The 12,448-nt window shown below is 51.2% G+C and overlaps 1 protein-coding gene across 11 annotated transcripts in view; it reads right to left on the reverse strand.

Moving 5' to 3' along the window:
• Positions 1-12,448, reverse strand: part of MBNL1 (muscleblind like splicing regulator 1) — a 49,259-nt gene that overhangs the window by 3,714 nt on the left and 33,097 nt on the right. For 2 of the 11 annotated variants that reach the window (XM_052685363.1, XM_052685357.1), the window contains 6 exons: positions 10,055-10,312; positions 9,135-9,188; positions 8,082-8,235; positions 4,278-4,313; positions 3,491-3,585; positions 519-593 (listed from right to left, as the gene is read on the reverse strand). In XM_052685363.1, the coding sequence (XP_052541323.1) occupies positions 537-593; positions 3,491-3,585; positions 4,278-4,313; positions 8,082-8,235; positions 9,135-9,188; positions 10,055-10,312 (654 nt within the window). In that variant the 3' untranslated portion in view covers positions 519-536. The remainder of the gene's footprint in view (positions 1-518; positions 594-3,490; positions 3,586-4,277; positions 4,314-8,081; positions 8,236-9,134; positions 9,189-10,054; positions 10,313-12,448) is intronic. The other 9 variants (XM_052685365.1, XM_052685358.1, XM_052685366.1 and 6 more) reach the window with 6 other exon arrangements.

The following is a 12,448-nucleotide window of genomic DNA, read 5'->3' on the forward strand; positions in this document are numbered from 1 at the left end:
CACAGCTCCAGCAACACATGAGCAGCACCCGCAGCGACACCCCTGCTGCACTGCCTGGCACACTGCTGCAACAGGCCCTGCAGACAGCAATCGGGCTGCAGCTCGGTGACTAACCCTGCACGTGGTGACTAACCCTGCCTTTCCAAATGTGGAGAGTTAAAATTGCTTCTTTCTATCGAGAGCTTGGCATGACTCCTTCACCTAGAGCTGGCATCATCATCCTTTATATATAGGAAGCAAAACCCCAATCAGAGAGACTCTATTTTGCTATCCAAAAGTACATCCGCACGCAGAGTGCTCCCCATGCATGCCTGTCCTGACACCAGGCCAGCACAGGGGCTGGCGGGGCACTGCCAACTATAGGCTCTTCCTTCACAGAATGGCAGCAGTGGGAGCTCAGCCTCCTCCCTCATATCTCAGTAGTTTTCTTTGAAAGGAAATAAAAACATTATCCCCCTGCAAATGACAAATTAAGCATGCGTAAGAAAACTGCAGGCAGAAACACATTGGAAACTTACTGTTTGATGACAAAATGTCTACATCTGTGTAACATACTTGTGGCTAGTCAGATGTTCGGCAGATATTATGGGTATCTATAGGTAAAAAAATGTAAACAATGAGTAACACGTGCCACAAGCCAACCCAGAGAGGCAGTATTTTGCTACAGAACACAACAGTCTGGAAAAGTAAGCATCAGCTGTGAGTTGGTGGATTTTACATTGTAACTATAAGTTAAAGTCAACTGAAGTGCTACAATAGCAACTTAAAATGAGAAAACATTGTGCTAAGTACTACTGACAAATACAAATAAGTATTATTGGTCATTGAGGAAATAACAGAAGTTAAAATCTACAAAAGTCATGCAGTGCGGTAATTGAAAATAGCCCTTTTTGTTGGCCTACACAAAATTTGGTGCTTTCAGTGTATCATTTCAAGTCATTTAAAATGACAAATCCCACCCTGGCTTTGCTTCAGCCCGATTTTGTGAAGTGCTCCTGCTCTCCGTGTCCCTGGGCCCAGCCCTGCAGCACCCCGGGCTGGAGAAGAGCGCAGCATGGGGCACAGCTGGGGCTGCCTGGCACCGCTGGGCGCCGTGGGCCTGGCTGCCGAGCTGGGACTGCCCCAAGCAGCAGAACGCTTCTCAAAATCTCCATGTGCACAGGCAGAATTCACTGCACGGCTTCTTAAGTGTCCCATCAACCCATCAACTCATTTTCCTCTCTTCTTCAAAACGAAGTGAAGATGCCAGCGGGCTACCAGCAGTACGGCTATGGAACGCACGCCCTGCCCCCCGCGCCGGGCGCAGCCCCGCAGCACAGCGCCCCAGCACAGCTCCGGCCTGTGAGGAGACACTAATGCACACAGGACCAGGAACTGTGGTTACCCAGAGGAAAAGGACGTCCTGCTGGATGGAGCAAATGGATTTGTTCGCGTGCAGGAGGACGTGGCACAGCACACAGAACAGCTCCGTACAGCCACACACAGCTGCTGCACTTGAAGAGACTCTCTCCTAATGGCACTAACATTGGTCTATTAACCCAAGCACGAAAGGCAATGAAGAGGACTTCTCCTAACCAAACCGGCGCTAGGTCTCGGTGCTGTTTTCTCCACCCTCTTCCCTCTCCTCCCCTAGCAGTGTCACACAGCTCCACCGCACTGCTCACTTGCACGGAAATGCCTCGAGGGTAAGGAATTGTCTCGTACCATTCTCCTACTGCTGCAGGCAGGCTGGCGCACCCAGCTGCGGAGAGCATCGGGGCGGTGCTGGCGGGACATGGCAGGGACCTCCAACACCAGTCAGTGAAGATGAAGGGCCAGATCTGAAGACTTTGGCATGCATGCACATTGCATCGTGTGGCAGTAAATAACTTTAGCATTGCTCACATGGTATATACATATATCCATAATATATGTATATATTGAGGTTTGGCTGCGGTACTTTACTAAGTGTGTTATGAGGCTCCAGGGAGGAGATGCGTGAAATGATCCATTTCTACAACGGAGAGCTTCCCTGTGATCTGTCTGGGAAAACGCATGGCAATTTGGACAAAGAAAACTTTAGAACTGATGATGACTCTCTGCTGCTTCTTGACTTGTTCCCTTTGCTCTAATGGAGAACCTACGGACAAATCCTGAAATGAACCATGCAGTGCAGTCCATTGTGGCACTGAGATGCTTTGGGGACACGCAACAGAGGCAGCTGCAGCTCTAGGCTGGCCCTGCCAAACACCCAGCAGTTCTCATACTGGTTTGCACCCAGGACATGGGCACTGGGCAAACATCTCCTCTTCCAAGGCAGAGGCACAGGAGCTCTGTTTGGGATGCACAACACTAAGGCCTGGCTGCCAGCCCTGTGCATCCTGCAGTAGAATCACCTCTGGAACGGCACCTCTGAGCCCTCGCTAAGTGGCCCCAGCACCACGGCACAGGCAGGGCGCTGCAGGAGATAGGGAGCCTCCCTCACAAACTGACCTCCCCCACCGGGATCAACACCCATACAGTAGCACACTTGCAAGACGTTACAGGCCATGTTTCCTCTCCTCTTCTAAAAGGCACGTAGTGATCCCTCACTCAGAGCAGAACTGACGGCTTAAGGACATATGGCAATTCTCACTTGCTAGTACAACTCACAAAATCTTTTGCTTTTCTAAGAGAAACAAGACTGTCATTTAAAAGCTTCTGCTGGTGCACCTTCACCCACATACTGTGTGAGACTGCCTGCCCACAGCCCAGCCATGCAGGTGCAGCCCTTGGGGCCACTCTGCTCCCCAGCCCTGGTGCTTGTCCCCACCGCAGGCTCTCTCTGGGGCTCCTGGCAGGGTTTCCAATTGCTCATTCATTAAAACACTATTCTTTTTTTCCAAAATACATCCGAACATGGGAACAAGTGGGGTAACTGTCTGGAAAGAAAGTCAAACCTTACTGGACATTTTATTAGCAAAAGTTTGTCTAGCGCAGAAAGTAATTGGCCTTTGCCTAGCAGAATTGTAAGTAGAAAAAAAGGCTTAAATCCTGCTTCTGCATGGCCCAGCCCCAAATGTCTTTGCTTTGCTTTTGGAAGAGCTGAGGAGAATCAGAACACGGTCAGGCTGCTAAGCTCAGAGTTACAGTCCTGATCCTGCCATCCCCACGCACAAAAGTTGTACTGATCTGAGTGGAGTTCTGCACAAAGAGGAACTGTAGGCTTCACAGAAATAGAAATAAGTAATGGGTTCCTTGTATTATCCCTTTCTCTTTGCATCTCTGAGAGCAGAAATAAGCAGCACGGCCCATAAATGTCGAGACTGAGTCAGAAACTCCATTATCGATTATTTTTAGCATCAGAAATGGAACTGCAGCACCTTTGGAGCATGGATAAAGGCTTATTAAGCTGTGCCACAGATCTTACAGAGAATGTGTAGGCCAACAAGAGGCATAATCAAAACCCCCATGCTCATTAAAGCACTGATTTCAAGATGTCTGTAAGGAACAAAGCTGTAAATTAGCAAACCTGGTTGGCTGTGGCTGTTGCAGCGAAGGGAACACTTGTGGCAGATGTTGTTGCTGCAGACACAGTGGCTGGCGTAGCACCGTGCACCATGGGAACTTTCGGAAGGAAAATCATATAAGCAAACATACAGAAGAGTGTAGCAGTATGGGAACCAGAGCGACATGTGGTAGGATCATTGAGCATGGTATTTATCACAGCAAAAAGCCCGAGACGTCATTGGCAGCGCGTGACATGCAACCACAGTGCAAAGCAGGACAACATGCCGGAGAGAGAGGGGAGGGAAACGAAAGAGAAAAAAAGGGGAAATGCTTGTTACCATCAAATTGAGAAATCGACACAAACAAGCTTCATCATTTCAGTACAAAAATCAACAGAAGAATTTTAAAACGCCCTTACACTTACATGTTTTTGTCTTTAAAATTTCAACCCAAATATTTACTCAAAACAGAAATTACTCTTGTCGAAGGACAGTATACTCGCACGTCGCTATAGCAAGACACAGTCTTTATTTAAAACGAGATAGTCTCTGAACACTGGAACTCATAGTCCAATCAAAATCCACCAAGGAACATTGTGCAATTCAAACGAGTGCTATAGGGGACTGACAACATCTACGTGTCTGTGTCAATTAAATAAAACGACTGCATTTAATTGACAGGTGTTAGTGCGGGAGGCTGAGGGGACGGATTGGCACAGGAGCTACCAGTTACGATCTAGCAGTGGATTTTGAGGGTCCGTGAGCTGCACCACAGGTTTAAGATAATCAAGAAACAAAGCTGGCACCTACCAACACTTGTAGCGGGTGTCATGCACAATATTGAGCCTGCCCATCATGCATTGCAACAGGAAGGTGGATTTGGAAAGGGAAAAGAATTAAAACAACCCATCACACGTGTCATTAGAAAATTCCATTTGAACAAAGAAGAAAAATTGTTATTATGGGAACAGTGGCACGTAACCGTCAGCACAATCAAACCACACACAGCACAGTGATCCATCAGAACTGGCCTTCAGAAAGGGAGAAGCGGGCTGAGCCGGATATGGGGCTGAACTGGGGGCTGAGGCTAAGCTGGGAAATGGGGCTGAGCTGGCTGTGGGGCTGTGCTCGCCTCTGCGACTGGAGCACCAGCACTGCTACGTGGGGATCCTGCAGCTGAACCTCACTGCTGTCCCGCATCTCTCTGCCTGTCGACACAAGTGTGCAATGCTCTCTAACTGGAATTCCTCAGACACAGCAAAGACTCAACTGCACCTGCCTACAGCAGCCCAGGTCTGTGCTGTGTGGGCACTCTGCAGCCCTGCAGCCTTCCTTGGGCTGTGCAGAAACTCCAGGTGACACCACCTGCTGGATCCTTCCCTTCAGCTACAGAGCCACGAGGAACTTCATGAACCAGCTTTAAAATGACAGTAAGCTGCTAACTGCTTATGTTACACAGCAAAACACCTTCCACCACTCAACTCAGGCTTCTCTATTTTTGATTCTGTTTTGATGTGAATGCCGATGTTTCAGAATATCTATTAATCCATTAATAAATATCTAATTAAGCTTGATGCAGCAGACAGTAAGTCCTGAAGTCCAGGAATTGCAATGGAGATGGAGCTGTCGGTGGTGCAGTGCTGCTTTGGTGTTCTGCAGAGCTGTGGCACAGAGCTCTGCTCTGCAGGGGACCCAGTGCTGTGTTGGGGCACACACGGCTTCAGAAGCATTGAAGTAAGCAGGAAAAGAGTCAGTCATCAGCACTGCTGCCAAGGACAAGGCGATTCCCTGTCAACACTGTGTCTGTAGGGCTACAAAGAAAAGGGAAAGATTCTGTTTCCTCGTTACTAATCTATTTCTGTGTAATGGAGAAGATGAAAAATACACAGAAAGGTTAAAAGAAGGGTATCTTTCCTGATTTGCCCCTGTGTGAATCATTGCTGATGTCAGTGGGACCACTTATGAGATTAAGGAATGGAACAACATTTGGCCATGAAGTACAAACATGAGTAGAACTGTTTTCTCAGTCATGTTCCTGACACTCAGGTGTTAATGGGGATTTATAGAAGAACCTTCGAGTCCTGCCTCTCCAAAGAACAGCCCTATTTATAAGGTAGTGCAGTCTTCACTATATCTGGAACATTAGATCATTCCACGGATAATTAGGCCTACATGCTAAAAACAGGTTAGACTTTTGTAATGACTCTCTGCAATGTCCCTGTGAAGATTTCAGCTCAAAACTGCACTCTGAGTTATCATCATTAGCGTTATAACCAGTGCACAAAGCTCTGGATGAATCGCAGCAGATGAACTTAAGGCAGAGACGAAAATCCTAACTAGGGTGCAATGATGTGCAAATATGAAGACACAATGCTGTATGGCCCTCTTACCAGCAATAAAAACCATTTTTGCTGTGACCTTAATATTCATCTTGACTTCAGAAGCTCTGACTAATGAGAACACATGAATAATAGATGCCCAGTCGCAGACATTCCCGAGCTGCTCAGCACAAGGCAGAGCGTTAACGCAAGGATGTGCCAGTAACTGATGGCTGCCTCACTTCCCGACCATTTCAGCAGAGGAGTTGAGCTAACTTGAATATTCTATGTTCACCTGTGGCTTAAGCAGTTTCTTCTCTTCTCCCCTTCACGTTGTTTCTTTCAGCCTATTATATTCAGTCCAGTCCAGAAAATCCCAATGGGATGTGTCACCTCACAGCACCAGCGCTCCTGTCCGGGCAAGGACTGCAGACACCCGGTGCTTTCCTTCGTCACACACGGAACTCTGTGCTTCCACAGCCCCTGGGAGCCCCACAGGGCAGCGCCCAGCAGCTCCCACAGGCAGCAGCAGTGCAGTGGCTGAGCCCCTGGGAGCAGCCCACACGAAGGTGCCTCCCTGCTGGGATATCTACTCTCAGAGCCCTCCTGTGTGCACTGGGCGTGCGCAGGCCAGGGTCAGCCGTACAGCCAGCTCAGCTCAGCTCAGCTCAGCAAGCCAGCACCATCAGCGCTGCTCTCCGTGCTGAACACCTCCAGCCACTGTCCAGGATGGGGAGCCCCAGCAGCCCAGAGAGCAGGCACTGTGACATCGGCTCCCTCGGGGCAGCACGGCTCTGCTGGCCCCTCACTGCCCTGACCCTCCTCCTATTGCTGGGCATCCACTGCACTTGAGTGGCCAAGACAGTTCAAGTGAAGCACCAAACTTCTACAGGTTCCACAGCAGGTTGGCTAAGTAAGAAGGTAGGCTGTGTTGATAAGGTCTGGTGTACACAAACTATAACTTGTGTTTCTAAGTTTAAAGGGCATAATTCAGAGCAGTTTGAGTACTTCCAGAAACCAGCCAACCCCCCTTGACTTAATGGAAGTGGGAAACCTCTGCAGATAACTACATCAGCCACTCGTTACAAAGCTTGTGAAATTGTTAACATCAGCAGGATGGGCAGTGATTGCTTATGCATTTGGTCTGTATTTTACAATGTGGTCTGAGTCCTGGCCTAATGTCTGCTCAGTCAAAGCCTTTCCATTGACCCCACGAAGCTTCTGCTAATACACACTAGAGGTTGCAATTAAATTAAATTAAATTAAAAGTAAGTTATTACCACTCACTACATCAAACAAATAGTTTTTGTGGCATTTGAATCACTGTATGCCAAAATTCTACCAATAAGAAAGAATGGTAAAAGGCATTGCACCAAATTCACAGGAACGCACATGCTGAACATGCTTGGGTAAAGACTCAATAGCTGCATTCTTCTTTCTCCCTTCCCCTAGCTAGCCTAAGTTACAAAGGGCTGTCCTCAGCCTCCTTCCAGTTTTGAGTATGTACCTGTCAGATGTCCCCAGCTTTCCATCACTTACCTCCTAGACTGACGGTGCTGCTCTACCATGGGCTCATGTGCAAAAACCTGACTCGCCTGCATTAATACAGGCAGAAGCTCACAGAGTGGGCTAAAATACGCTTCTGCGTGAAGTGCTGTTGGCAGAACCACAGCCATATTCAAGCTTTGTGTCTTGTTTACTTCAAAGGGATTTCTGCTTATGTGCGTAGCACAGACATCAATGCTTCAGCAGCTGCACTAGGATGAGTGTAACTGTGGTTGTGCTGGATTAAAACCAAGCACACCTCACTTCTGCTTAGCTGAACTCAGCCCCGACGCTCTGGCAGCAGAAGCGTGGATTCTGCTTGCGTGTGCTCACGGTCAGCTACCTGCAAGACTGCCTGGCTGGGCCTTATGACCACTGCACCGAAACTGAAACAAAGCCCTCCAGTTTTGACTCACACCTGCCTCTAAGCACAGCAAAGCTAAGGGGTCTCACAGCAAACAGAAACAAACACAGGAGCTGAAGAGATGTGTCATAAGGAAAAATTAATTGAGGGAAAGAGGAACAAGAGAAAAGATTTCCAGTTCTGATTTGGGAGGACAGAGCACAGTGCTGATTTTTATGTTAGAGAGGAAAACACCCACCCAGCCTCTGAAAAGCACCGGAGGGAAGCAGCCTCCTTGCCAGCATCCTCCGCTCAGCACGGCCGCACCGCACTGCGGCACCGCACGGCGGCTGGTGCTGCCCCACAGCTCCCGCCCTCCCACCCCGCCAGGCACGCGCTGGCACTTACCTGGTGGGAGAAAGGCTGTGTGCTGCTGCAGCTGCATGTTGGCAAGAGCTTGCTGGTATTGGAAAATACCAGTATTGAACACTGCGGTGGCACCATTGGTTTTTTCAAGCGCAGGCCTCTTTGGTAAGGGGGGAAGTACAGCTTGAGGAATTCCCTGAATGGTGGATGGGCATAAAAATAAAGTCCAGTAAAAAAAAAAAAAAAGGTGAGGGTGTGGGATGTGGAAGATGGGAGGGAGACAAAAAGAGAAGAGAGAAAGGAGAAAAGAAAAATCAGTAGAAGGCAAAAAAAAAACGGGCAGCACCATGTTTATCCATGAGCAAGCAAGCAGCGCAGCAGACTTTTAACTACCAAATAAAAGGCGAGGTCAAAGCTTCACAAGGGAGCACTACTTCGGCCTACCATGGCAGCAGTACAGGGAGACGTGTCGGAGCCGCGCGTTGTAAGAACTGGAGTAACCATTACACTACGGTAAAGCTTCAGGGCTCGGGCGAGGAGCAAGGCTATCGGGCGGGGGGAAGCAGCGCTGAGAGCTCCATGAGGATCAACACGTAGAAGCGATGTTAATCGGCACGGCGCGGCGCTGCCGGCACTACCCCACTCCCGGCCCCAGCGCCTGCCTGGCATGCAGAGCTTGCCGCATGCCGGCTCCCCCGGCCGCCTCCACGCCGCAGCGCCGCCAAGCCATGCCAACGCACCCTGCACCGGGCCCGGCCCTCGCGGCTCCCAGAGAAGGGACGGGGATGGGACTGGGATGGGACAGCAACAGGAAGGACAGGATGGGGATGGGAGGGGATGGGACGGGGACTGGAGGGGAGGGGACGGGATGAGAGGGATGGGATGGCATAGAAATGGGGATGGGGATGGGAGGGCAGGGCGGGGGGCGGCAGGGCCTGCGCAGGCTAAGGTTGCCGTGGGGCCTGGTCCCACTGCCCCCACGCCCATCAGGCAGGGAGGGAGGGATCCGGGAGCTTTTGGATTCTGCACGTTAACCCCCAACTCGACTCTACAATACAGCTACATGCCAAGCTAAAAGGTGAAAGGTCATAGTACCAGGTCAAAGGTTGCCTCGAGGGGTCGCTTCAGTGATTTGACAGCCGACTGAGTCTTAATTAGCAGGCAGCGAGCACATGATGGCAATGGCCAGTGGGGTCAAGCGCATTAACATAAACAGCAAGCAGAGGTGCATCATGGGGGCAGCAGTGCATTTGGGTAGGTGAGAAAAAACAAATAAAAACAAATCACCGGATGCCGTGTACAACGGTAACAAGACTAGGCATGCACATCGGGCCCGGGGCAGCGGGGGGCGGTGGGACGGGGGCTCTCAGAGCCAGCCCCCACGTGCCCCGCACCACAGCCCGGCTCCCTGCACCCTCCCTGCACTCACACACATGGATGGCGCGGCCAGGGCCTGGGTGGCCAGGGCCTCAGTGCTGTCACGGCCTCTATGGTCAGGGCCGGGGCCTGCATGCGGCCAGGGCCTCAGTGTCACCATGGTCTGCATGTGGCCGGGGACCCCACACCGCATCGGCCGCTTGTCAGAGCCGGGCCCTGCGCTGTGGGCTCCAGCAGCCTGCCCATGCTGCCCGCCGCGGGTGCAGGGTGGCTGTGGCCTCAAGATACTCTGCCGTGCACGCAGCCTGGTGGCTGCTCACCACCATGGGTCTGTATGTGCCTCCACACAGGTACGCATCTACCCGCACACTGACATACAATAGACTCTAGATACACGTATGCACACACACACACATATGCACATGTACATGTACATGTACTCCATACACCAGCAGGCAGAATTAGTGACATACTGTAACGGTCTGAAACTCTGCAAGAGCCGGTCTGGCACCACGTGCTGGGGCAGCTCGCTGTGCCCCATACCAGCCGGGACCCCAAGCACATCCCAGTAACAGTAGCTAACACTGCTCACTCCCTCTCGGCGCACTCATACCGTCGGATGCGGCTTCCCAACTCACCATGGCAGCCGCCGTTGCTGCTGCCTGGGCAGCTGCAGCCTGGTTAACCTGGTACTGGGCAGCCTTGATCTTGGCTTGCAGATGTGCTGGAGGGTGGAAGTATTTGCACTTTTCCCGTGAGCATCTCCCTTTGATGTAATCCATGCAGACCGTAACGGTGTTATCGTTGGTGTCGATCATGGCGCTGTCGGCGGGGTGAGCGAACCGGCAGTCGTTCTCGCCCCGGTTGCAGTTCCCGCGCTGGTACTCCCGACACACCTGCAACACCGGGAGGAGAGCTCAGCCCGGCGGCCATCCCACCCTGCCAGCACAGCACCGAGCACCAACAGGAGCACTTGTGGTGCCAGGGAACACCGGGAGCGGCGGTGCCAAGAGCCACACACACAGCAGGCCTTACTTCGGCCCCACTGAGCCCCACTCAGGGCAGCGCCCAGCAGCGCGGCTCTCGGCCGCCACCCGGCCATCCACAAGTCAGCAGGGCCGTGCTGGGCAGGCCCCTGTGCTGTGCTGAGCATGCACAGCACTCTGGCTTCCCATGGCTGTCATCAGAGAGCAACCTGGAGCGGCACCTGCACATGGGGCTCAGGCCATGGAGCAGCAGAGCAGCCACCAGCCTGGCACAGCCACGTCATGAGCAGAGCAGCAGAACCGTGCCGGGGGACCAGTGAGGCTGCAGAGTGCAGCCGTGTCACTGCCACCACCACATGGTACCAGCTGGCACCACCACTGGCTGCATCCCGGTGCCAACAGTGGTGGCCCCACCTCAGACACCTTGGAAACGTTCTCCTTAAGAAAATGGCATGGGTTCTATGGCCAGCTCTTCAGAAACCACAGACAAAAACACATCTGTCATTTTAGGTTTCAAAAGTTGTAGGAAACAGAAAGAAACAAAAGCAAGCAAGTTCCTAAAAAATAAAACTGCTTTAGTAGGTGGGATTTCCTTTTAAAAGTGGGTGCCACAAGCCTGGATCAGCAGCACTTCCTCGAGACCCTTGGCTCCGATCCACACAACAAACCAATCTCAGTTGATTACTGCCTCTCCATCACTGCCAGCATGCTGGCTGCTTTCTAGCCGCTGTGCTGCTTCAGGCCCAGCTGCCCATCACCCACAGCTCGGGAACAACACCCCAAGGACAGGCACCCTGCCACGCTCAGACCTGCTTGCAGGGAGCATCCTTTCTTCACTGTCATCCCTATTTATAGTCTTTTTTCCATATGGTGACAAAGGCTGTGAATGTATGTTTGGCAGTAAACACACTGACCCACAAAAGCCAGCCAGGGCACCTCCCTTCCTCTTCCATCCCCACCGCCTGGCTGCTTGCAGCTCCATGCTCGCAGGCTGTTGTTGTAGCACACATGGAACAGGCTGGGCACATTCCTCAGCTAGCAAACAACCACTTGCTTGCCGGATGACTTTTGGGATGATTGGCTCCTAACCAGGCCCTAGTTCCCCTTCTGGGCTGTAAATCAGTGTCTGTTACCCAAACACAGGCCTCCTAAGTAGACAGGAGTGGATAATTTTGTTTGATTATTTGCTAGAAGTCTAGAAAAGCCTTTTGCTCTGAAGATAAAAGATGCAACAAACAAGAGCTGGCTGCCTCTGCTCATCTTCTGCGCTGGTAATGCACAGAACCAAGGTCTCAGAACAACTCTGCATGTAAGCAGGAACTGCTCAACAAATAACCCAAGGATGACACACAAAATACACAGAAAAAGAGAGAAAAAGAAAACACACATAGAGGTAAGGAAACTTAACCCAGTTAAAAGCCAAAGGAAAATGACCAGAAGCCTAGAATAGCTGGGCAAAGGCCTTGGCATACACAGTGCCAGCTTTCACAGAGCTGTCACATGGTGGCCAACAGGGCAACAGGGCTCACAGCGCTGCTTGCCCATCTTTGAGTACAACTCACAGCACCAGACACAAGCCATGAAGCCACTGTGCCTTCTAACCAGGATGACCTGCATTGGCTTTGGAGCCACTACGATGCTAGCCAAGTGGTTCCAATTCTTGTTTACTTACAAGCAAACAATGAAAATGGTGTTACTTCTTGCCATAGGCACACAGTAATATATCACTCATTTGCTGGAGCACAGAGAAGCTTGGAAGCACGAGATGTGGTCTAGCCTTTCAGATCTGGAGAGTGTTTATCTGTTTGTTTATTAGTAGCTCCGTAATTAGCATCATCATTTTCCACTTGGTAAGCTAAGAAGCACAAACAGAACCTAAGACGCTGGCAGGGAGCCGCAGGACTCCAGCTGCCAGCCAAGGGAACCGCATCTCACTTGGACGGCGCGGTGCCAGCCCACCCCCAGCAGCCTGTGCTTTCACCTCCTTCCCTGCACCGAACTTATCACAAGGGCTGCACTGTCATCCAGCACGCTGTGAGTATCTGC

Source organism: Tympanuchus pallidicinctus, unplaced genomic scaffold, assembly GCF_026119805.1.
Source record: "Tympanuchus pallidicinctus isolate F22 unplaced genomic scaffold, pur_lepc_1.0 scaffold22, whole genome shotgun sequence".
NCBI classification, from domain to species: domain Eukaryota; kingdom Metazoa; phylum Chordata; class Aves; order Galliformes; family Phasianidae; genus Tympanuchus; species Tympanuchus pallidicinctus.